This window comes from Bombus bifarius, unplaced genomic scaffold (genome assembly GCF_011952205.1).
Source record: "Bombus bifarius isolate JDL3187 unplaced genomic scaffold, Bbif_JDL3187 scf7180000008208, whole genome shotgun sequence".
Taxonomy (NCBI): Eukaryota; Metazoa; Arthropoda; class Insecta; order Hymenoptera; family Apidae; genus Bombus; species Bombus bifarius.
Window position 1 is genome coordinate 438,779 of NW_022884511.1, and position 25,854 is coordinate 464,632.

Sequence of the window (25,854 nt, forward strand, 5' to 3'; positions counted from 1 at the left end):
ATATTACGTTTTCAATATTATTGAGACATGCGTTAGATTTGTTTTTCCGTGTAATGTTTGGTTCACACAAATTGAGATTGGTACATGATATTATTGTTACACGGCCATTTAATTTAGGAAAAAAATAACGTTTGCCATGTTTTCTATTGTTTGTGGTAGAAATTAAGAAGTTAGAGAAATGGTGGTAGAATCGTGTAATTCTAAATCTTGTACGCTTTTTGTATTTGTGAATTTATAATAGAATTTAGATTTAGACGATGTCCCAAATGTTAATGTGAATGACATACAAATTTTTGACTAGAAAATTTTTTACGTGGAAATATAAATTGTAGACTTGGGAAGCATTTTAATTATAAAATATCTTTCATTAGTCATCGCAATTGCGAATATATGTACGTTGTTTTAACAAAGCAATTTTCTTGTCTAGGAAAAAATTATTTTGCAATACGTAAGACTTGAAAACGAGAGTTTTGTTAACAATTCACATATTATGTAGTTCTTCAATTAGCTATTATTTTATAACCTGCAGATCTCGAATGCTTCCGATAAGACATAATTATTATATCAGGAAAATGTTTCATAAGTTGAAAAACAGGTTTATATATGTAGCTCAAATAAACAGTATTGCATTCATAAAATCTTGAATTAAAGCATGATTGAATATATACGTCACCGCGATTCAAGCTATTTATTAATTATCGATCACGTAATCATTTCTTTGGAAAAATTGGATGGATGATTTATAAAATATCACAGGAAAACAATATTCTCCAATGCAACATTACTTGAAATCAGACCTACGACGTACAACGTCTCTTTGTTATTTAGCAATTAGACTGCACTAAACCTTTTTGGTGTATCTTGGGCTAGAGTCGGTACAAGTTGTACGAAATTTAAAAAATGAGTTTGTAATACAAATGGAACTTAATAAAAAGAGGAAAAGAGTGAAATTAAATAATAAGGATTGATAATTTGCAAGAGAAAAAGTATAATTTATGGCAAACGAAAAATTATTGTTCAGTGCCAACCAATTATTTAATTTGTAGGTTTTCGATCTAAATGATCAATAATGTAAAAAAAAGGACATTTAGATTTACCATACACATTTTTATTCAAATGTTAGGTAATTATTTACAAAGCGGACAATATTTCAATTCAAAGTCAATATTGTGAACAACTTTTCCCTGTACGTGTTACCGTCGCTCAGCTTTAGTTGCTGAAATACTCGCAAAAATCTTTAGTTCAATTTACCTTATTTATTTACGATTACACTTCATTCTGTGATAGACGGGCGGATGCCTCAAGGCAGCCGCACTTTTATTCCATAATCCAGCCGAATTCATTTTCGATATTCATTTCCAACTTTCATATGAAAGAAAAATCAATGGCTTAGGTTTTTGTTTCCGAGCTATGTTACATAGGATTGTTGTATTCATTTATTTAATCAAATAAAAGTAATTATTAATGTCTGGTGAAAAACAGCCGGAACTAATTTTAGTGAGTACTGCAATCCGGTCGGTACGGCGCGACTCTCTCCTATATGTACATTGCACATAATATTACCTATATAAATTAATATAGCGCGTTTGTACTATTTATTAGGTACATATAATATTCAACATAATATATGTATAAATATGTTGCATTTACGTATTTTGTATTTATATAATGTTCAATGAATCATTTTAATTGCTTAAATAATATTGACTGTTTATAACTAAATAATTTTAATCATATCATTGCATATATTCATAAATATTATTCGTATTTCAATGCACGAGTGTTTCGTACATTATTTCATAATTATCAGTTCTATTTGTTTTTTGTCATGTAATTTTGTTTATAATATAAGGAAACGTTGACTAATATGTTAGTTACTTCTACGTACATTCCAAATTCTGATACGGAGCAATCACTAACTTTGCAGTATATAAAATATTGAAAAGCCAAAAACCGTGCCTGTAATATACAAATACCGTATAATATGACATTAGTATAGTATATACATATAATAATATAATATATACAATTTGTATAAAATATAGCATATATAATATGTTTATTATATAGTTATTAATGTAATATAAATTTATGATATATACATATAAAATATAATAATGAATATAACAATGAATTTTTAAAAATTTGTAACGAAGTTTTAATTTTTGTAGCCTTTTCTTTTATTTGTCTGTAACACCTATACGAAATTGTGACTTTGTCCTAAACAATGGTTAAAAAACAAAATGTGGTAAACAAACAGAGTTGCATGATATAGTAAGAATTTCTGTTATTTCACGATATGACTTCGTTTATCTATATACATATGTCGTAGAAGAATAAAATTAATTGAACTATGTAAATTCCAAATATTGTTTTTTAATTTAGAAATTTATTTATATTCGTGTTTAGAATTAAATTTTACTTATACCGAAGCATGTACAACAAAGTTTTAGCATCTGCCTAATTTTCTAAAATAATAGGACTTTCGTTAGTTTGTTATTTACAATATGTATGGTAGCGATTAGCGGCTTCGCTGAGTTTAAGAATATTTGTAAGAATCCAAAAGATAAAAGCATTGAATAACGTGAATGTTATAAGCGAACCAGGGATGTAATAGAAAATATTATGATACAAGTGCAAGGACGAAAGTTCGCGTTGCTTCTTGCCGAACACGAATACATCTGTTTCGACGTAATCAATAAATTGCAAACACAATATACACCATGCTATGATGTTCCTGCGAAACAAAAAATTATTTCTTATAATATAATTATCTTATAATATATAATATAATATAAATATTATAGCATATAAAATAATACCCCAGGACACTACAGTAGCAAGTTAAGGATTAAATTTCCCGTAAATACATAAACAATTTATTTATAACTCACTAATTACATACGTTACACATAAATTAAAATTGGATATCATGCTTGTTTCGATTTTCGAGTATATTTCATTTTACCTTTAATCTGTGCAAAATGAAAAATGTTGAAATTTGGTATAGCGTAGCTGAAGAAGAATAATCTGTGAAGAAGAACAATCTATTTGACATAACTAAAAAATATTATTAAATAAAACTAACTACAAAATATTGTAGAATCTAATGAACATTTTTTTTTTTTATTTAAAATTTCACATTCACAATTTGTCCAATTTGGACATTTGGTAGAATTTTTTAACTGTAATCTAATGAACATGTACAAAGAGTACACTGCCTTATCTTTCATGCAATTTGGACATCGTAGAACGAAATGCAGTAGATATGCAAATGTGATTTTATAGAAAAAGGCTACCACTTGACTCTGTACCCGTAAAATTTTTGTCCGACAATGAATTTTTCCGATTTGATGAAGTCCATGTCATTTTCTAACTAACCAGTTGAATGTTTGAGAACATTCATGGTTACCATTTTTAGCTCTTTGATAATAATTTGAATTCACAATGTTAGTTGCGATAAAAAATCTCACAAGTGGAAAACGACTTCGCGGAAAAGTTTAATAGAAACCGCGATAAGACACGTTCTATTCTATATACATAGACAAATATACGTGGACTGTATGATAATATTTCATAAAGATATGTAACTATGTATTATTCAAATACAGATCGTTGGAATTGATTAAAAAGTGATTAACCTAGATGCATTAGAAACTGTGAGAAATTGGATACATGTCGCTTAAATTTCAGAGATTACGAGGCAGAGAAAGGGAGAGAATCAGACAGACAGGCAGACAGGATGCATTTGTATGAATCGATAAATTTATGTTCAAGTTTGTTATAAAAAAATGATAAGATACATGAATTATATCATAACTAAAGATACTTGATTTTCAACGTAAAAAAGCGAATTTTTCATTTTTTATGCAGCATTTGAGACCTTAAATCTGTAATGCAATTGTTGTACCTCATTAATATACTGATTGCCATAGTAGCATCTTCATTAAAACTGAATTTTACATTCTCATAGTTACGCTTGTAATATTCATAGTTTATCAAAGAATATTTGTGCATATTGTACATTGTATATAGTTCACTGCTTCTTGCCTTTAGTAGCTTTATTGGAGGCATTTTCGTTTCTATTGTTATGTTTGTCTCTTATTCTACTAAGCTAATTAAAATCATATTTTTGTTATTGAAACATACGTTGCTTTGATTTCTAGACACAGTGCTAGTGCAGCAAGTGGACTTTCTAGAAACTATTCTAGAGGAAACATCCGACGATCTACAAAGCGATTCCGATCGAAGTGGAACTACATATTGGGTGGGCTCAGACTCTGAAACCGAAAGCGTGATACACATACGCGCGAAGCAGAGATTGGCTGGTAAGAAATAAGACACGATGTATTAAATACAGTATATTCCTCTGACTGATGTGTTTGCCATGTATTGTCTAACGACAAGTCTAAAAATACCAGAATTGTTGGATTACGTCGTCGAATATCAATTTGGCAACTAGTCGAAACATGGCGACTGTATATCATTTGTCTCGTTACCTCTTAATGAGGAAATTTTACAGTAGAATTCTAATAAAACGATCCATTTTACATCATCTTTTAAATAGAAGCATTTTGTTTTCCTTCTGTTTATAATTTTTGCTTTTAGTCTGTGTATTTTGTTATATTACAAGGAATGCATTCAACAATTAATTGTCAAGTTGCACTGACTCGATTATTTATGCAATCCGAATGCAGCTATTTTTAATAACTAATTATCGTGTACGTCACGTTGTTGTTCGTTATGTTATACAGTTAGAGCACAGCGGAAGTTATTGACTTGATTTATTGAATGATAGCAATTGATTGACTTATTGTTCATCGAACAATTGTTACTTAGTTGTGTAGAATTGAATATATTGGTAGACATTGTTGTTCAGATCATTTGCTTCAGCGTCGAAATTGAACTTTAACTTGTTAAGAATAAGATTTATTAGTCTCAGAATACGTAGTATTGTTCGCTTATCGGAATAGTATATTTTTCTTCTTTGGAGAAAAGAGGCTTAAAAAAGGACAGGTAAGCATAGATTTGGAAAATTAACGAAGAAATGGAACGTAGTGGCGATAGGTGAAGGAATGTCTTTTCATTGATTTTCCTTTCTTTAGGTATAGCATTGTATCGCTGAGTGTTTTAAAACATATACCATTAAAGATAAATGAAAGTATGTTTTTTGTTTCGGAGTATACGGCATATATAAGTACGTATTTTGTGAAATCTCATTCTCTCATTACTCGGTACTCGAGTTGGTAAACATTGTTCTCCGGAAGTTCACTTTCTCTTTTCAGTTTGAGCCTACAATTCATTGATTCTTGGAGAATGAAACCGTACCGTTCGTAACTGATTCAGAGACAGTTATATCTCATGACCCATTTTTTCTTGTATACTTAATTGCGAACATTTATCATAAATGCGTTTGTTTCATATTTCCTGTGAAACAGATATTGTATAAATAGATTTCAGTTTAGATTACAGAAAATATTACATATACAGTTTATTGCTGTTATAAGAAAGGTATAATATCTATTTTTATCCTTCTTCTTCCTTGCAGAAATTAGTTCTTTAATTTGTACACATGATAGATGACAGAAGAAACAAAATTTCGAGAATTATTAATTAAGTAGTAATAATAATACTAGTAATTGGTATCGACGAAAAAGTATTTCTTATTTCATTCCACAATATCAAAGTTTGCTTATTACGTTAGTTAAATTTTCGATATTCTAATTATTACACCTTCAGTACTATCGATGCATACGTTGCATCATTTTAATTGTAAATAATGCTGCTGACGTAAATACACTCAAATCTCTTCTAACACGGTGCTCTGGAAACATGGCTTCGACATAAGAGAAAGAATTAATATGTTACAAGATTACTGTATTACATTTTTGTTTTGTACAAGTTATATTTTATATATTGTTGTATAAAGTATTCAGTTATATTTTTGAAGAAGTAAATATTTCTTTTTTTTTTTTGGATAGTATTCTCTGTTTTATAACAATTTTTTGATTCACTAATATATGGTAGTAAATACGACTAACAATTTCCGCGAATTTAATTTTTGCAATTTCTAATTTTAATTAAATTAGATTAAAATATTTTGTGAGGAATGTTGCATTTCAAAATATCGTTGTTAATGCAAATTAATATTTTTGTTGCCCCTTACTAATTTTTATGGTTGAAAGACTTGGCTTCTCGAAGAGCGAATACTCTAATTAGAAATTACACGCTAGTTTACCTATAATATAGCAATAGAATACAATTTAGTACGAATCTAATGATATAATCCTAATTATGGTATAACGTTATTGATACAACAACGACTACCGATAATTACAACACTTAAACGTGAGATAATTAATCCGACTATCTAAAAGCAAAAATGCGAAAGAAAGATTAGAAAAAGATGTAAAGATAAACTGTGTGATTGAAGCGATACAAGATATAAGAGACTTATTTGTATGTTTTAAACTCTTGATATTGAACAAAGAAATACTACAATTGAATTAATAAAAATTAGTATGTATTAATACAGGCATAAAGTATTCTCGCAAGGATCTTTTAATACGTCGCCACATGTTTCCTGCAGTAGTTGCCAACTTAAAAATGATTTCCTCGATATGGTTGTTTTGTGGCATTTCTTATATTACCCCTTACCCTTCAGATGTTGCCTGTTATTAAACACGTTTTATCGTTCTTCGAACTCGATTTAAGATTATTCTCGTAGCGGATTCCTTCGGCTATACGACTGTTGTAACGTATCGGTATGCCTGGTTGCATTCCTCAGGCGTCATGTAATTTCTTGCAACAGCGGTCGTCCGTTAAATTTGATACGATTTTTCATCCATGTCCAATCGATGGAGAATCATCGATCGAATCTTGTTACAAATTATTTTACAATGAATTGCACTCAGCATGAAAGAAACATGAACGTTCGATTTTGATTCGTGTATCTTTACGTGTAATTTGGTAATTGCATTTCAAACAATTAATGGTCTACATTACAACGTCCATTTACAACGTCCATTTACAACGTTCATTTACAACGTCTCCGCTATTATCCTTCTCATACCAGCACCATTAAGTGTGTTATTAGAAGCTGAAAGGTTCATAGAAATGTTCGTTGTGAAACTATTAATCGTTCTTACTAATTACATGTCGTATATGTATACGTATTTACGCAGTATCGCTGTAAGTAAATGTGGATTTAAAGTAAAACATTAATATTTTGATGGCATCGATATACATATTTATTCTATATATACTTTGTTATTGTTTTTTACAACAGAAAATTTTTATTTTCGATACATATATCACAGAGTTTTTTAATATAAATACTGGTGAATTTCTCATTTCTCATTTTTGCCAGCGTGTCAGGCATGAACAAAAATTATGATAAATGTATTTATTATACAATTGTTACAAATAGAGCTCTTTTTCTATTTGATGGTAAGATCAGTCGATGTCTACAATTCTACGCATGATTCTCTTCCGCTCCATCTAATATTAGATCACCTTCAATGTGATTCATATAGGATTACCATGAACTAGTCGTTGAATTCCACGTGCATGCAATCATGCAAAAATAAACCGATAGGACAATGCGTCGTAGAGTAAATTCAATTGCTACAGTACGACCTGTAAAGAATTCCAAGCCGACTGACGCTGACGAGATGAGATTCGATCAGATACCGAAATACACGTGCAAAAGCGACTCGTAGCGTTTATCTTCTTAGATTCCTGGAAATCTTCGTACACAATACTCCAAACTAAATTGGAATTTATCAACGTATGCATGAATTTACTACGTTATATTAATAGTAAATTTTGTAATTTTTTTAAATATCGTCTACATTCGTTGTTAATAATTCGCTGCTGGAATCACAATCAACATATTTATTTTATTCATATTTGCCATTAAACTAGTTTTATATAAGCTGTTCATAATTCGACTTCGCATTTTCATATTTTCGTAATCAATAATTTTTTATAAAATAGAGATCATTTCCGACATCAAATGTCACAGATTTCTTCTGTATGACCTGTACGAGATAAACGATCAGGCATCTGTCTTGAGTTTGAGGATCACTGTAATCTCCGTTGCTTAGGCTATTCTGCATTCACTTGTGTAGAGAAGTTTGTCGGGTATCAGGGATATTTTGGTCGATATTTAAGCGTCAGTAATTGTAAGTAATACTTTCGAAGCAATCGATTTTTTACGAAAGGTATTTGAAAAAATCGGAATTGACATCCATACTTGTCAAATCTTACGAAACTAACTGTACTAGTAGCGTTAGTGTTATTTCGGTACAAAAATTTTAATCGATGAAATATAGTTAACAAACGAAAATAGATCATTTTCCTCCACATAATCGGTGATTATTGTCGGTTATTATTGGCGATTAGAAATACGATGAGAAGGATGGTAGTCTGAGAATTCTCTGGTTTGCGGTCTGGTTTATAAAGTCAAGTCACGGAAGTAGGTCTTCGACGAGAGGAGGCGGCCAATCGTCGCGTTCGTGTCGCTTTTACATGCAGCATCGACGGACAGTCCTGTGTCGCAGCCAGGAAGTCGTGGTTCGTTCAACCGGAAGCAACGTTTACACGGTCACCGGTTGTCGACTTCGTGACCGTCTACCGACACGTGATCGACGACACGAGTCTTCGATAACGGCTCGTTAATCGGTAAACGACACGTTTCACGACGTGATCCATTCGATTGCGACACTATCGCCGGCGATCGTCCCCTTAATGTCCTGAATTTGCATTTTTATCACCATCGTCATGGCTTTTGCACTGGAAATCAATTAGCTACAACGTCGATGGCGTATTGCTCGATTAATCGAGAAATTTGGTTTTATCGGCAGAGGAAAATCAATACTTAAGCTTTGTTCAGATTAGCCGAGTCATTTGAATTCAAACAACTTTAAGCCATTTTTATCAATATGAACCTATAATTTACTTAGCTCGAACCATCATGCGAAGAATTAAAAAATTTGATGAAGATCGTTTACACTGTGAGCTTTTTAACTGTTTCGTGTAAACATTGGGAGCCCGGTTAGTTAAGTTTAAACGACTTTAAGTGAGATAACTTGAGTTGTATGAACACAAACTTGAAGTTAAATTAGTTGAATCGGTGCGATTAAAATTTAAGTACCTTATCTAGTTTGAACGAAATTTGAACGAAACGACGTAGCGAATTAAAGAAAGTACTTAAAATAGATATAATGTGGCTTCAGAAGATGTCAGATTTAATTACGCATGTCTTTGCGGTTTTTACGATCGTTAACAAGCACACGCAATTACACGTAATTATGCCACGGACTTTTGTATGTAGGATAGAGCTCAGGGCATATTGTCTCGAGCGAAAACGCAAATAGCAGCTTGAAATGTGTATCTTCAAGGTTGCGTTTGCTATACTTCTCTGTTCTGTATGTTTAACAAATTAACATTTTTACAAATTCACTTTTTTAATTTTTTAAATACAGTACAGTTCTGTTTGTTCTGATTTTATAAATCTAGTCTCTGAAGCTCGCTTCTTTTTTTAACAAGTGACAATAGTAAATTTTATTTTTTACTAGCTACTCTTGGTAAAAAAACAACTTCGTTAATTCTATTTCACTGTCATCGAAACATTTTGCAAAACACGAATGCAAATTGGATCTTTCCAAAAATAGTCGCTCGAATGTCGAAAAGTAGAATCAGATCAGACCATTGTCTCGCTTTTATTTTCTCGATATCGAAGCGATTCGATTATTTCATACACGCATTGCGCGTACACTACACCTTTTCCCTCGTTATGTCGTTGACCGTTTCGTGTTTGTTGCTGATTTCTCGGAAGACGAGAGGCTGGATGGCAGCGGAAGCGAATGCAATTCCGTGGTTCCGAAGAAGAGACGTCGAAAACACAATGGTAACAGCGATCGAGAACACCAGGCTACCTTCGACGACTACCCACCATCGCCGAGGTCATCGAGGTCGTCCGCCTCCTCAAGGTCTAGCTCTCTATTGCAATTCGAATCCTTAGAAAGGACCTGTGCCACACTGTCACCGTCCAGTTACAGCTTCGATTCGCTGGAGTATCCTAATCGATCAAACGCCTCTCATCCTGAGAACACGTCGCCAGACAGCCTCGAGCAGGACTATGACAAGGTTTTACCAAACGGTTTTGGAAACATCGTAGATCACTTTTCCAGAATTAGACCTTACCGTAGCTTCGAAAGTCTGGACACTTGTCAAAAGGAAGAGGAGTTTGGTTCTGGTGGTCTGACCAATGGATTCACACCTTTGTACCTGAAACGAAACATGGACCTGTCGAGAACACGTAGCAATGGCTACCACCGTCCAAGGTAACGTAAACATAGTTTATTTAATTTGGCAAGCGGTCGGAGTTTTCTTCATGCCACGGTACTGCCTCTGTTGTTTGAATTAACAGGAAATTATGACTATTTATATGTATAGGAGATTTTCCGAATAGCAGAATATTCGTGTTTCGTTATAACGATTAGTTTGTACTTTAGAAGGAGTAATATAATGAAGCTTCATTTACCTGAGCTCCATTTATTGGAACGAAATTAACTGAAATTCAAAGTTTCATACAGTTAGGATATAGATCATTTTCATAATACCGATCCCATTATTCTGTAAGTCTATCTTCTGACTATTCCAATGCTTTATTATCTAAGAAGTCAACAAATTTGACAAGGGTGTTTTTTGTTACGAGGCCCTCCATCGACTTGGATTCGTTTCGCGATTGTCAAGAGATGATCGTAGGTTTTCCTTGGCAACGACTTTCGAGAGCTTGCTACATGACCCTCATTTATTGACCAAGTTTCCGCAATCACGACCCTTAATAGATTTCCTTGACTTTTACTTTTAATTCGAGGAAGATCCAAAATGACGCTCGTGGATGTTTCATCCTGATTATCTCATTGTGTCACGCTTACTACGACTCCACTAGAAAAAATAAATTAGGAAAAAAAAAAGATACGTTGATATCGAAATCTTGTGTAAGTTACCGTTCTGTCAGTTAAAAGAGAATTTGAGTATTTCATTTTTCATTTTTCTCCATAGAATCGAACAACTTTCATAAACACTTAAGTCGAAGAGACTCGATGTAGTTGGATTTTTTCACACGATTCAGGGACTTTTGGCACGAGGACGAAGAATACGAAGACGACGTTGGCGACGAGGACCTTGACGAAGAAGATCGTATGCTAAACGACAATCGATCCGGGGCGGAGCTGGAGGATCGGCTGATGGTGTTCGGCGATTCGGCGTGCAACTACGCGACGTCGCTGGATTATCGGAATACGATCGACCTACGAGAGATCGGTGTCGAGTCGAAAAGGGACGCACTGCTGGACCTGAAATCTGGCCAAACGGCTGTGTCGAGTTCGTTTCGCCTGTTGCAGACTAGATTAAATATAGCCGGCAATATGGCGCACGGCCGTAACAACATGGTCGCCGATCATCATCATTACCACCATCATCAGCTGCAGCAGCAGCTCCACAGTTACGAGCAGCACGAGCAGCACCAGCGTCAAGGGTGGAGCAACGAGGAGTGCTTTAATTTTAGATTCACGGATAAATCTCAAAGCGCGCCCAGTCTGCCTAGCAGCGTCACCGAGTCCGCACACGGTCCACATTCGTTGGCCGCGTACGCATCCTCGTCCAGAGCGACCTTCTTCGTATCCACGTCGAATTTGTTCGAGAATTATACAAGGGTAGCCAGCGTGCCCGTCGATTTGAATCTCTGCGGCGTCCACACGACGCACGATGATACACGCTACTCTACAGTGAATTTGCACGAGCATCACGAAATGGCGGAAGTCTCCGTTGTTGAAAGTAAGAAGCGACTGGAAAGCAACGAGGAAATTCGACAGAACGGAGGCGAGAAGAGTGAACAAGCGAAGAACTCGTTATCGAGCTCGGTCAGAACGCAAGCCTCGCAGAACGCAATGGTAGATGGCGAGATGGACCGCGAGAAAGCGGAAGAAGAGCCGAAGGAGGACGAGGAATGCGTAGGAGAGCACTGTTCAAAACCACGAGAGACGAAACAAGTACCTTCAACGGTGAAGACGCAAGATCCGGGCAACTGTATACTCGATATGGCGATTGCTATGGAGAACGATATCGATTCGGTGGATGCAGCGATCAAGCAGTTGAAGCGCGAGGCCGTGGAAGTTACCTCGAATAACGCCAACACGTTATCTGGTATCGATGGTATTCAGAGAACTCCTTCCGGTAGACAGCGACCGTGGAAGGTAAAGAACAACGCGAGCTACGAGTTGGCTCAGCAATTCGAAATCGACGAGAGAAGTTTCCGATCGAACAAATATCGTAAGGAGGTTGGTAACGATGGTGAAAAATCGTTGAAAAGTGAACGAAAACGAGTGTCAAACAACGCTAGTTACGAGCTGGCCCAACAGTGTGACTACATCAAGGCTCTCCAGTGTTCCAAAGGTGGATTCAAGCGGATGGATGCGTGTGACGAGTTGGAGGAATCGATTTCAGGACGATCCTCGCTGCTCAGAGTTTCCGATTTGGTGCAGCAAATGAGTAGTAGCTCGACATCGAATCTACCGAGCTACAGCGAGCCGTATTTGGATACCAGGAAATATTCAAAGTCCGCGGAAAATATTTCCACGCAGTTCTCGATAGCTCCGTTCACCAGGATTCCGATCAATCAGCTGGGCCAGCGGCTCAAAAAACAGCAAGAGGAAACGCTTTTCGGCCAGATAAAAAAAAACTCGGATCCATTTTCGGTTTATGGAGGCGATTCTAACGCCCGTGTTTTAGTAGACGACGAAATAGATTTACCCTGCTTGGAAACCAAACCCGTAGGAACTTCCAGCCTGGAGGGGGGCGTACGATGCGAGGAAACAAGCGTCCAGAAACCTGAGAAACCTTTAACCCCGGAACGTGAAAATGTTGATTCAAACGCTTCCTATAAAACCGCGACTGCGGACGCGATTTCAAAGGACGCGGATCAAGATGCAACGAACGAGACGAGCTGTTCGAAAAGGTTGTTCATCGGTGATTTCTATCCGGAAAAAATCGTGCGGTTGCAGCAACAGGAGGAGGGCCGTTATGTGGATTATCGGCCAGTGGAAGAGGATCGTGCGGTCGAACTCGAAATCGACGAAAGTGGCGGCAAAAACGAAAGTTCTTCGACGAGTCGATTATCATCGACTTCGTCGTGCAACGGTAGAAACAATGGAGAACTGTTGTGGAGAGTCGTAGTGGAAAAGCAGGCCGCGGAAAAGGATGCTCCTGCGAAGAAGGCTACGAAGGAGAAAGAGGTGGAAGAGGAGAAGTTGCAGTACAAAGTGGAGAAGAACGAGAGAGAGCAAAAGAAGGAGGAGAAGGAGGCAACGGAAGCAGCGAGGGGACACACTGTCCATGGTGTTCATTGCCCCCCACCCAACGGTAGCAGCAACAGCGACGGCCTGGAACTTGGTGAACGGAGTGGGAATCCAGCGGTGGCCGGGGCAGTTGATACGAATCATCGCGGTGTTCGCGACAAACGTCACGAGGAGAACGCGGCGGCAACAACTGCGCCGGTTAGCGTAGACGATAGGCACGACGGCCACGCGACTATGTCGGCCACGACGACCACAACGACACCGCGTCCGTTCGTCGCGGCACCCATCGTCAAAACAGAGCCATCGGCGGCGAGATTCCAGCGGAACATGGTCGTCGACGCGTCGTCCGCGACCACGGTGAAGGAAGAGCGGAAAAAAGGTGGACTCGGTGGATTTCTCCAACGATTCTCGAGGCTTCGGTTCAGTGGTAGATCGAAAGTGCCGCGATCCGAGGTGCAGAAGAAAAGTGATACGATCGGCCAAGTGAATCGCGCGAAGGTGACCGAGGAGAAGGTTAAAAAGGAGCCGGACTATATTATCATACCGTTGCATCCTACCGAAGAGGAAAGACAGAAACAAGACCAGAACACAGCTGCGGAGAGCAGAGTAGACACCAGCAGCAATGACAGAATTGTCGCCGACGTTCAACGAAGTCCCTCCGTTATAAGGTGAGTGTTTGATCTACCTTTTTCAAAAATCGTGCCGTATTTCGTCATCGACCGTGAATATATTCGTCGCTCCCGTTTTTCTTCTATTTGCACCGGGCATCGCTTTGCGCGTCGATCGCGTTGACTTTGACCTCAACGATTGTTTACACGGTTTCGCGCGGGTATATGGAATATAGAGGTAACATGAATCACGGTTCGTGCCACCTTCTATGGCTTCTATATGTAAACATTTATCTCTCGGCCGGTGGAAAATACGTCGGCACCATTTCAGATTCTAAATACCATCGTTTATTTAATGTTCCCGGTACATTGTACGAGAAGACAACGGACGAATGTTGCGGAGGTATTCGCACGCGAACAACAATAAACTTTGCGTCCGCGAACCGTATTCGTGGTCTGTAACCGAATCTCGGCTGCAAAATCGCGCAGACGTTGCTCGCAAGTTTATAACGTAATGTGTCTTACATAATTAGCGGATTATGAAAGGAATTTGATACGTATCAATACACGCCTTCTGTTTCTACCTGCTGTGTTGTTGCCGCTGATCGATGTACGGTATTGTGCAAAACTGATTGGATTACTACTACTGATTCTCGCAATAGCAAAGAAATATATTTTTAGATATTAGTAGAATAGCATTGCTAACGGTTATTTTAAATTACTTATATAGCGACAAAGTTATTGAAATTTATTGAGTGTTTTTATTCGATTATCAACGATGTGTTAAGATACCCATAAACAGTGGACGGAATTTATTTCCGTGATACGTCTCTCTAATAAGCAAGTGGTGGAAAAGAGGTCAGCGATACTAATCAAGTTTTCGTAATGGTAGTCAGAGCCGGCGAACAGCTGCCAGGGTAACGCTCCACCCACTCTTCTAGATCTTCTCCATTCGAATTAAATTTCACTGACGGTTGATCCTCGCTTTTGGTGACGTCCCGCAACGGGGTGCTAAATCTATCTGCTATTTATTCACCGTTTATCAACTGTCGACTCGTCCATGCATCGTCGTCTCTAATTTCTTTCTCCATCAGGCTTCTCGTTCGTTCGATAAATTTCACTCTCGTTCGCGCGTACATTCCGACCATCGGCCTCTTCGATTCGTTTCTTTCCCCTATGCGCGCGAGCACATGGATGAACCAGTTCGCTTCTCTTAATCGGATTTCACTCTCGCCCCGTTCCCCATTCCGTGTCGTTTCAACGTAATTCGATCTAATTGCATTCTGTAACAGCAAACGCCGTCGTTTAACCTTTATCGTATCCCTCTTCTTCTAACGAAGCATTTCCCTCCTGGAGCCTCGATGAAGAATCAGCGACAGAGGATCGGAGCGTCTCGATAATTCATGGAAGCCGAATACGGGGTGTTAAGAGAATCCAGGAGTTAAGGAATTCAGCAGAGCGTTTCATACACAATCGTCAAGAGTACGAATAAAAGAAATGACAAAAATCAGATATTCTTTCTCATAAGTTGTTTAAGAAGAGATAATTGCAAAGCCAATTATTAAAAATTTTAGATACGTAGGCTTACCGATAGAATAAGAGATAAACTGTGAATCGTTTGGACTCGATCAAGTTACAACGTATTTGTGTTTGAAAGCAGGCAGTGTTTATTCAGTCTGTTGTCGTCTGACGGTAGAATAAAGACATAATATTCGTGCGAATATTAAGTCGATGATTGTAGAACATAAGGTTGTCATAAAGTCACAACGAGTATTTTGCTTTCTAGGACGAGGATAGTTGACGTTAAGAATTGTATAGAATGCAAAACAAACATTGAATATTTTACAAATTTACGAGTGATTTTTGGAGAAACGAGGACAAAATGTCGTTATCATAGAAATTACAAAGTTTCTATCAACGTCTGTTAGTTAAAGATTAAGAGCAATCAAAACAGATTTGTAATTAAACTTTGAACAAATTCACGCTGGTTCTAATGGCACTGTAATTACGCATCCTATTTGTGTATTACACATACTTTGCGGAGCATCACGGGGTTCGATTTGATATCTCCGGCAATTAATCTTAATCTCCATCACGACCCTTGTTCGTTAACGATTCATTTCCTTCGTAGTACGATGATCGCACAAGCGGCCTGTTCCCTTCATTCAGTATCGTTTGCTTCAGCTAAAGAAATTTTAGGGAAAAAATCCCTCGAATGATCGCGTGGTATTCTCTATCTGGCTGGTTTTTGCCTTAACTCCTCCATTACTCGATCCACATATTGAGGCCAGCTTCTCGGAACAGCAGGCGTAACCGATCCCTCTTGTTTAGTTTTTACGAACATTCGTTTTATCGCATGAAATTTCATCGAATCAGCTCTTTTGTGCGCTTCCAGCTCCACTTTGATTCCGTTAAGTCACTCTTTCACTAGTGCGTTCTTTTTCTTCGAATGTATATGTGATAATGAAAATGTAAAATTTTATACTTCAATGTATACGTTAATGATTCATTAACTTTATGTATGTACGTGAGATTTATAATAAATATGCGCTGAGTATATTTTCTAATAATAGCTTGTTTTGCTTAAAAAAAAAGTTTTGTCTCAATATATATAAAAGCGAGATTAATGAATAATGGATAATGAATCGACATTACGTATATTTTCAGATACTCTTCACGTATTACGCGACATACATTTTCTATGTGATGTCGTCTTTATAAATTTACTACGTTGTTTAGCAATGACGAGTACGTTAAAATCGTCAAGTATTCCCACAAAAATAATCCCAAAGAACATTCAGGTCAGGAGATCAGTTCAGTGAATCTATCCCTCAGCAGAGATTCGATTTAAAAATTTAAATTTCGTTTCACATTAATTGGAAAATATAATACGTACAGAGATTAATACAGCATGCAGCTGTTTCAGAATTGCTTTCAGAAGCATGTTGAATAGAGACATTTACTGCGTTCGTTAAATACTACATATGATTTTATAGACTTGGATTTTTCTTTTCTAACGTTCTGTATAATCACTTGAACATTCTGTACATTTCCATATTAAACATTTTTTTTGTAAACGTTTGTAAACATCTAAATTCTATGATTCTCAAATCATTTGGCAAAGGTCTGCACCAAACAAGCGGCAGCTATATGCTTGCGTGACGTCGCACGTGTTGTTCCCGATGAATTATTGCAAATGGACATTTAAGAATCGAGTCAGATTCATCTTTGTTTTTAGCTGGTTTCTCATATTCTAGAAACGCCTTAGGAACGACGTGGACGAAATTTGGATAAATAGGCCACGTTTCAGCTATAGCTGAATCTTCTTTCGAGAGATCTGTTGCGTTTCTGCGAACGTAGCTATGGTATATTTCAAGGTGTGACTTCAAAGCTACGCTTTATCGAGCTCTTGAGTAATCGTGACGTGTCGCTGTCTCTTTCTGTAGCGATTAAGTAAACTCGATACCACCAGTGTAATGTTGTGTAATATCAAAATTGCATTACCCGTGGTTCGAGATACCTTGTGAATCGAATGAATCGAATTCTCACATTCTGAACGGCGCGATATACGCATACATATATACATATACATATGTATACATACGTACATACATATATCTCTAGCGAATAGTTACAACAGAGAAATTCTGTTTCACATCACCTTTATTACGTATCTAGTAGTAATATATAGTGTACATAAATAAATAATTAAATAACAAAACATTAGTTTGTCATTCTATTTGCGTTTTAATGATGGGTTCTTTTAAGTTGGAAATTATCCAATAATGCTTTAAGAAAGTACAGTTCATTCAACGAAGTGCATAGGATAATTGAGAGTGATTTTCTTATAAACCTTACAGTTTGTACAACTTTAAGTAACCGTTATCTTCCGTAATCTTACGATGAATTGAACTCAGCAATATATTCCATTCCAACTATTTTGAGTTTGATATAGTTAGTTAAATGAAATTTTAACAGAAATGATTAAAAGAAGGTTTTGGGTTCGAAGTTTAAAGAAAGTTGACATTTTTTCTTATATCTTTCTGAGACTCTCGCAAATGTAAAACATGCATTGAGGAAAATTACAATCTAATAAATAGAACGGTATAGAACGAATATTGACAACAAACGACTAAAAAGAAAAGGGAATGAAAGCAATCGAAATATTATCTATGCTCTTTTACGTAACGAATGAAGAACAGAAGCAGAAAAGGTTGATGAGAATTCCGCAAGCAAACGATTAGGCATCGCACCACCTCAAACGACTTCCGGACTGCCGCTGGAATGAAATAAGATTAATAAGACTCGTGAGGCCGGTACACCTACATGCATACGGGTATATATTTAACCATAGGCTCGTTGGTGAGCGCATGATTCGAGTTCGTGACATCGTACGGAGCAGAAATACATACATATGTATATAGCAGGGTGAAGGAAACCATCTCTTTGAACAACGTCACGCGTAGAATATATATTTTCATACGCGCAAACTTTTTCACTTCTACTCTACCATATTCGCTATGAAACGTCAAACGGCAATCTAAGACATATTTTCTGCAATCGGTCACAGCTAAAAGCAATTTATATCAAATGGTCGGACAAACATTTCGCGTTTTCTGTCTTAGTTTCGATCTTTCTTTAAATTGTTATAGACTCGATGGAAACAGCGAGTGCACAATCCACTTCCATATCGTTAGGCGAAAATACGCGTTTTACGATGTTTTCTCGTCGGTTCTCGAGCGCGATATTTTCAGAATTCGAAACTGGTACGGCGCGAGGATTTCGAAAATATTTCTCGACCATCTCCTAATTTTAGAGAAGGCATTCGACGATTCTCCATCATTGCCCCGTTCACGATTATAAATATGATCTCATAACGCGACGTGCCGCAAGAATGAAACTGCATCACAGGGATACCGAGTTGTGTACCCGTTCGCATTGCAATTCGATGTTTTTCCATCTGGTACGATCGACTGTTGTTTCTTTTATTTCGTTCCGAGCCTATGTCCGCGCTTTTGATTCATCAACGTGCTCGCACGAACTGAGTTCTTACTGTCTACTCTTATTTTCTTTCTCATTTCTCATTTTCCTCCTTAAAGCCGGATCGATGAATTTTAAGACAGAATATTACATTGGGTTGTAATTAGTTTTGATCTAAAGTCTTAAGAATTAAAACAATAGGAATATAAGTGATAGGTCAAAGTTTAGGGAGGATGACGCTATTATTTATATTTAAGGATTATCAGCTTTGAATGACACATGCTTGTAAAGTGATAAAGTAGATTCATTTTATCTAACAGGGGGTGTGTACATTTGCTTCGCCTGAAATGTTTCTCAGTGTTTCATAAAAATGAATGAAATAAGTTGTTTTAAAATTTAAGCGTGATACTTGTTAGTATCTATTTCCCAACTCTTTGCTTTTGGTTTGAACGCAGAGTATAAAAGCTCCATTCATCGAAGACTATTTTATCGTGCCTATGCCATTTTAATCAGAGTGGAAAACGATAGGGAGTAAGATAGATCGCAGACTGAATTGGTATTTCTTTGCTTCGTAGAAATAGAACTAAGATAAAGTCGCGAGCTTTCTGAGATTTAGTTTAAAAATTAAGTATAAGTACTATATTTATATTCGGGAGTTTTAAAAAAGTAACGTATTTCTGAAGGCATTCTGAATTCTTATTTCGTTTAATACATGTAAATATTCCACTACAGTCAGAGGTAAAATTAATCTGTACCTATCCTTATTCGTTTGAAAGAAAGAACAAGAATACAGCGTTAAGGTCGACGCATTGCGTGCTCATTGTCCATGCGTGCACCGAGAAGACGATTTGATTTTTCCTGGGCAGACAGAAAAAGAACAAGGTGTAGAGGAACGATTGAGAGCAATTGAGGCGATCGTTCGATTTGGATCTGTTTGACTTTAAGTATCCACTCCATTCTACGTCGTGTCGGCCAATCGCAGACGTTCTTTCGAATGCATAAGTGCGCACTTAAACGTTTGAATCTTCGTCTGTAAAAATGTGACCGGCAATTTTTTCTAAGGAAAGTAACTAACTCATAATATGATCAAAACAATGGTCGTGCTTCCAATAAAGGATTGTACATGTTAGCAAGAATGAACCCTTCTATAACTTTTACACTAGAAATGAAGTAAAGCATAAAAAAAATGTATCGTTTGAATATTATGAATATGTATATATTTATTAATATATGATGGTATAGGAAGAATTAAGCAACATATATCAAGAAATATACAGGGTGGTTGGTAACTGGTGGTACAAGCGGAAAGGGGATGATTCTACGCGAAAAAAGAAGTCGAAAATATAGAATAAAAATGTTTCGTTTGAGGCTTTGTTTCCGAGAAAATCGACTTTGAATTTTCGCTCGGTACGCGTGCACTTTATCACGTCTCGTTATAACGGATCTCACTGTAGATCGTTGTCTCGATGGAAAAATGTAAAAAATTAAAAAAAAAATTTTTATTCTATATTTTCGACTTCTTTTTTCGCGTAGAATCACCCTCTTTCTGCTTGTACCACCAGTTACCAACCACCCTGTATAAGGAAAAACGTTTAGAATGTAATACCGAAATATTTGAATACTCACTACGAGTTTAAAAATAATTATTACGTATCTCGTTAACTACTAAAGTTTCACTGATCTCCTCGCGACGCCTTTTATTTACACAACGTCTCAAACAATCAATTTAGATCAGATATTTCTCTTGCTTCACAGCATCCGAGTGTAGAACAAGCTAATTATCTTCCCCCAAAAATCGACTATACGTATAATCTCCCAAGGATTTCAATCAAATAGCTTCACCGAGAAACCAGTAAAACAAGACTTGAGTCGGCACACAATGTGCGTACTTCTATAGAAACGTTAGAAGAGTGGTCCATGATCGTGGAATGGTCGAGCGAAACGAGCATGCGGCTTGGAAGCGAGCAGCGGCGCCGCGGCCGTGCTGCGTAGCGCTCGCTTCCGCGTTTTCTTCGCCGCGTAACGGGAGCCGCGTGATTGATGATCGAATAGCGTGAAAGCTGCTACGAATTCGCCGCGCACTCTTCCAGAGAACCAAAGGAACGCGTGTGTGCATAGCTCGGTGAAGTTCAAAGCCAAGCGCAGAGTATAAGCGGCGGGAAAGTGTTATACGCGCGGTGATATCAGCTCGACGCAACGAAACCCGCTTTCGGGCCAATTATCCGCGTTCAATTTTCTAAAGCGTCGACGGACGATGCTACCGGCGTTTCGACTCGCTTCACCGACATTTCTGCACGTTTCTCTTTGTGAAGTTACGACGAAATCGGCATACATTGACGCGTCCGCGATCGACTTTTCCGGACTCTGGAAATCGACGATTCCGCAACACGCCTAGCTCTGCGGAGGGAAGGCTGTATTATTTCTGAGAAAATCCTGCGATTCATTCAAGTGGATTGAAACTATACCGAATGTTGAACGTTGGATTTGTGTACGTTTAAATATTTTCCTTTCTTTCGAAAAGTCTTTGATATTAAGCTTCCCCTGGAAAGTAAATATTTTCGATGAGTTCGGACAAGTTTGATTAAATCCGTACATCTTGTTCAATTACTATCTAGGAACATGTCATACGATGTATCTGAAAGTACTTTATCTACAATAATTTCATACAATAAGTTATATATTGTCAATTCATGAAATTAGTAATACATTTTAATGACGAATTTAGAGAAAATAAACTACTCGGTGTTGTAAAAATAGGAATCATAGGATTAAGTCTACGAAGTTGCCAAGCTAGGTAACTATAAAATTCAAGACTAACCGTTTTCACATTCTTTTCTGGAAGAGAAGTTTCTCTTTTCAGTGATTTCACGCATCGAAAACCGTATTTATTAATATATTGGCCGTAACGCTACGTCATGCGAACACTAAATGATTCAATCAAACTGTGATTTTAAGGAATGCTATACGATAGCGTACGAAAGTACGAACTATAAAACAGCGTGATCCTGTTACATACTTACTTGACTTCGGATACACTTTCGTGTATCTACTCTTGTTCTCGTTGCTCGAATCATTCGAATCTTAGTCGTTTCAATTCGAGTAATCGGACTAATCTAACCGAGACAATAGGAGCCGGTTAAGAGAGAGAGAGAGAGTTCGCTGTATTCCGAACGAAGCTTTCGTTTCAGCCGCCTTTTCCGCTACATATGAAAAATCGAAAGGAGGAAAACGCGATATAACCGACCTCGAGAAAAGAAAAAACCACGAAAGCGATTAATTCTATATTGCTTTTCGCAGCGCAAACGGGAGGGCGCCAGTGTCCAGCAAGCCGCCCCTGCCTCCGCAGCCGCCCCGTGTCGGGGCGCTGGGTTCGAGATCGTCGACGGGCGCGTCGGCGGCGGCGGCGGCGTGTTCGTCGCGCCGACGCGCGGCCACAGACCTTGGAAATCCGGCGGCCATCGAGATGGCGAAAGCCCGCACGATGCAGGCCGCCCAGGAGCGCCCGGTCGGCCTGCTCGAGACCGACCTCGACGAGGCCGTGCCGTTGACGACGACGACCAGCGTCGCCGCCGCCGTTTCCGTCTCCGCGAACACCGCCGGCAAGAAGACCAGGAGTTTGCTCAATCTGAATCACACCTCGGCCGCCCCGCGACCCAGACCGGAGCACGCCCTCCACGTACCCCAGTCGCCTGTCGCCGCTTCGCACAGGAGCCCCCGCGACGACGACGCCGCCTCCACCATCAACCAACGGCCACACAAATCCATGGAGTTCCTTCTCGACAAGGAGAACCTGCATTTCGTCAAGGTAAGTAGCTGCCTCTCCGTTCCTCTTTCCCTTGCTGTCGTAGTTTGTCAACCAGTACTCCTGATTGGAACCGCTGCGCTGGTTGCGAGTCACACAGCGTCTTCGTGTCGCCTTCGTGACACTCGATCGCTGGATCGTCGTTCATTAGGATTAGAGTGTAGAGACGGAAACGCGTTGGACGATTTAAGTTAGACGTAGGTCGATCTTGGGTAGCAAGAGACTGTTTGCGATAAATACGTTAAAGACGAAGGATGGGCACGCCAGGGTCGGCCTAATTAATAGAATGTTCTGTTACAAGGACGAGCTTGGTGCTAATTGTCCTCCGAGAGGGTTGCATCGGTAGCATATGGTAACATCGATCGTACCTTCCGTTTGTAGGTATGTTATTAGATACGTACGAGTACTTTTCAGATATTTCAAGGATCGTTTGTCGTCGTTTCTTAAACGTTTAGAGTTAGTAAGGATTCATCGACGACGAGTTTGTCGGGTACAAGTACTTGTTTGTGCCAATGTGTACACTATTCATCGGAGGTTATTGAGTCAAGGGCGTGAATTATTATTATACTTTCGTTAGCTCGTTAATTTAATTAATAACAAGCAATATGTTATTAACGATAGTACGAGGTGCTCCTGTGTATCATTATCAGTAACTAATCTTGATAAGCGGTTAAACGTGATGTAACGTAAGTAATATCGCACGTGATATCGTATCGCGGAAAACGTGATAGCCACCTTAACAAATACAGCTATCTGTTTTATTGCAAACTAATGCGACTATCTATCAGAATTTAATTCCGAAAAGAATTACGCGATACACGATGTGGTCTGATGCAGAGTGTAGATTAAATGGTAAAGGCCTCGCGGAAAGTCGAGCGAGGTCTTCATCGCGATCGCTGCACGATCGAACGTGTTTCTTTTCAGGTTTCTTTCGGCTTCTTTGCGCGTGTTTCTAACTATAACACTCACTTCGATCCGGCGGTTATTAAATCCGCTAGTTGATGTTCTCTCGTGATGTTCATTAGCATTAAGTGAACACCTACTAGGGGAAATTAGTTAGTACTACACGATTATGCCTTTTAATCTGATTATGCCAACGTATTATCCCACAGAGTTAGGTGTGTTCTTAATTTTGTTTGGTCGAATTTCGTGTTAGCTTGAATCGAATGGTTTAGAAAATTTGCTTTGAAGGAATTTTGAAAATATAAAGTATCGAGTAGATTATGCAAACGCATCCTTAGTCGGGTATTAGATATATTAGATTTTCTCTCTCATATTCCTTTCGAAGCGTATCGATGGTTTTTGATAGCTTACTTTGAGATTGGTTGGAATATCGTAACGCTATTGTAAGTTTGAACGTATTTCAGAGTGGTACACTTTTGCAGTGTGGTGTAAAGTGCGGGCTTCACCTTTGACATTTCTTCGATTAAGTGGTCTGAAGCGCCACCGATTTCTGTATCAAGCCTACAGTTCAAAACAAGCGATACAATACAATTCTCGATATCTGTGAGAAACGTTCATCCTATAGTCCAGTAACATATGACTTTAAAATTGAATGGATTTTAACTTTCGAAGTGAAACGTTTTGAATTCTCAGTGATATTTATGAATAATAATTGTATACTTGTCTATGGAATTTAAAAACGTTGGCTCGATTGTCTTAAAAATTCAAATGTTTCTTGAAGAACTTGATCTATTGAATTGGTCTCTTTTTCTGCTTCATTAAGGTTTCATTATTAATTTTATAAGAATATTGACAATGAGGAACTAAAATTTAATAAATTATTACGACACGCGAATCTAAATTTTCAAATCGTTCTGTTTTCTTTTTGCAGTTATTGTGTTTTTGCAGCTACATCATACCAACTTGCATTAGTTTGTATTTTAAACTCAACAGAATTGGAAAACATGTCGCGAAATATAACTATTTATCCATGTTTTAATCATTCGTAATATCTGGCATTCGATATCGAAGAAACGATCGTTCAGCGATGACGAAAAGCGCTTTAGCCGTTTGAACGAACTTTTCGTTCGATCGAACAATTCAGTGAAGCAATCATATTGGCTTGGTTCGTAAGTATGTAATTAAAAATTAAAGATGCGGTAGTGCATAAGCTATACGTGATATATAAAAATATATCAAATTTGATTTATGGTTAAAATAATGTGGCGCTGTAGATAGGAGATACAGAGAAGAGTCGTCAAGGGAAAGAGGAATTTCAGCTGTGTTTTGTAGACTTAACAAATTATTTTGTAGGGTTTTATCATGCACTTGTTTACAACGACTGTCTAAATTTATTTTTGACCATTTGCTATCAGCGCATTGGCACATTTGAACCCCTGAACCCGAAAGATGCAGCCAGCAAGGGAAAGCAATTTATTTCTTGGTGGCCGCTACGATGGAAATTGAATTTTATGCTATTGCACGAGCGATTTTAATCGACGGAATCAGCTAGATCAGGAGATGAGTGTGAAACCGTCGAGGGCTGATCCCACAATTTGACGGCTGCTAATTTTGTAAAGTGTTAGATACTGGGAAAAAGAAGTATAAGAATTATATGTGATAAAAAGTAACACGAAGATAGCTCAAGGTTCGTGGTCGTGAAATTGATTACAAAGAAGTAATATCTCGCCAGGGAGAGTTAATGCAGTTTAATTGCTCTTTACAAGGCTGCATCAAAGGGTTTATCAGACTGGTCGAACAAAGCAACGATACAAAGCAACTAATATAAAGCATTTCGTATATACACTCGTTATACATATAATAAAGGATGATCTTGTTCTTAGAACTGGGTTCATCTCTATGAATTTTCAAACGATATTATTTCTTTCGTTCACGACAAATGCTAATTTTGATGACGATCACTTTTAAGAAACGAGGAAAATGAAAAAGTCAGAAACGTACGAAATTTATAATTTTGTCCAACACTGTGCTGTACTTACTTCATACTATGAAACTCACAATATGTATATCTTCCATTTTCATAGGACGATGATACCTCGACCGATATCTTGTAGGCAAACGATATCCAATGCAACAAGGTCAGCGCGGTGTGTGCAAGTTCCAACTCGTGTATAATTTATTGACAATACGCGCA

The 25,854-nt window shown here is 37.7% G+C and overlaps 1 protein-coding gene and 1 long non-coding RNA gene across 13 annotated transcripts in view; one reads left to right on the forward strand and one right to left on the reverse strand.

Moving 5' to 3' along the window:
• Window positions 1–25,854, forward strand: part of LOC117210636 — a 72,756-nt gene that overhangs the window by 7,482 nt on the left and 39,420 nt on the right. For 11 of the 12 annotated variants that reach the window (XM_033453836.1, XM_033453840.1, XM_033453841.1 and 8 more), the window contains exons 3-6: window positions 4,167–4,328; window positions 9,842–10,349; window positions 11,144–14,035; window positions 22,253–22,760. In XM_033453836.1, coding sequence (XP_033309727.1) covers window positions 4,167–4,328; window positions 9,842–10,349; window positions 11,144–14,035; window positions 22,253–22,760 — 4,070 coding nt within the window. Of the gene's footprint in view, window positions 1–4,166; window positions 4,329–9,841; window positions 10,350–11,143; window positions 14,036–22,252; window positions 22,761–25,854 lie in introns of those variants that run through there. The other variant, XM_033453844.1, reaches the window with a different exon arrangement.
• LOC117210647 lies at window positions 10,545–11,144 on the reverse strand. Its single transcript, XR_004488137.1, has 2 exons — window positions 11,019–11,144; window positions 10,545–10,956 (listed from the first exon to the last, which is right to left on the reverse strand). It is a non-coding gene; the product is annotated as an uncharacterized LOC117210647 (long non-coding RNA).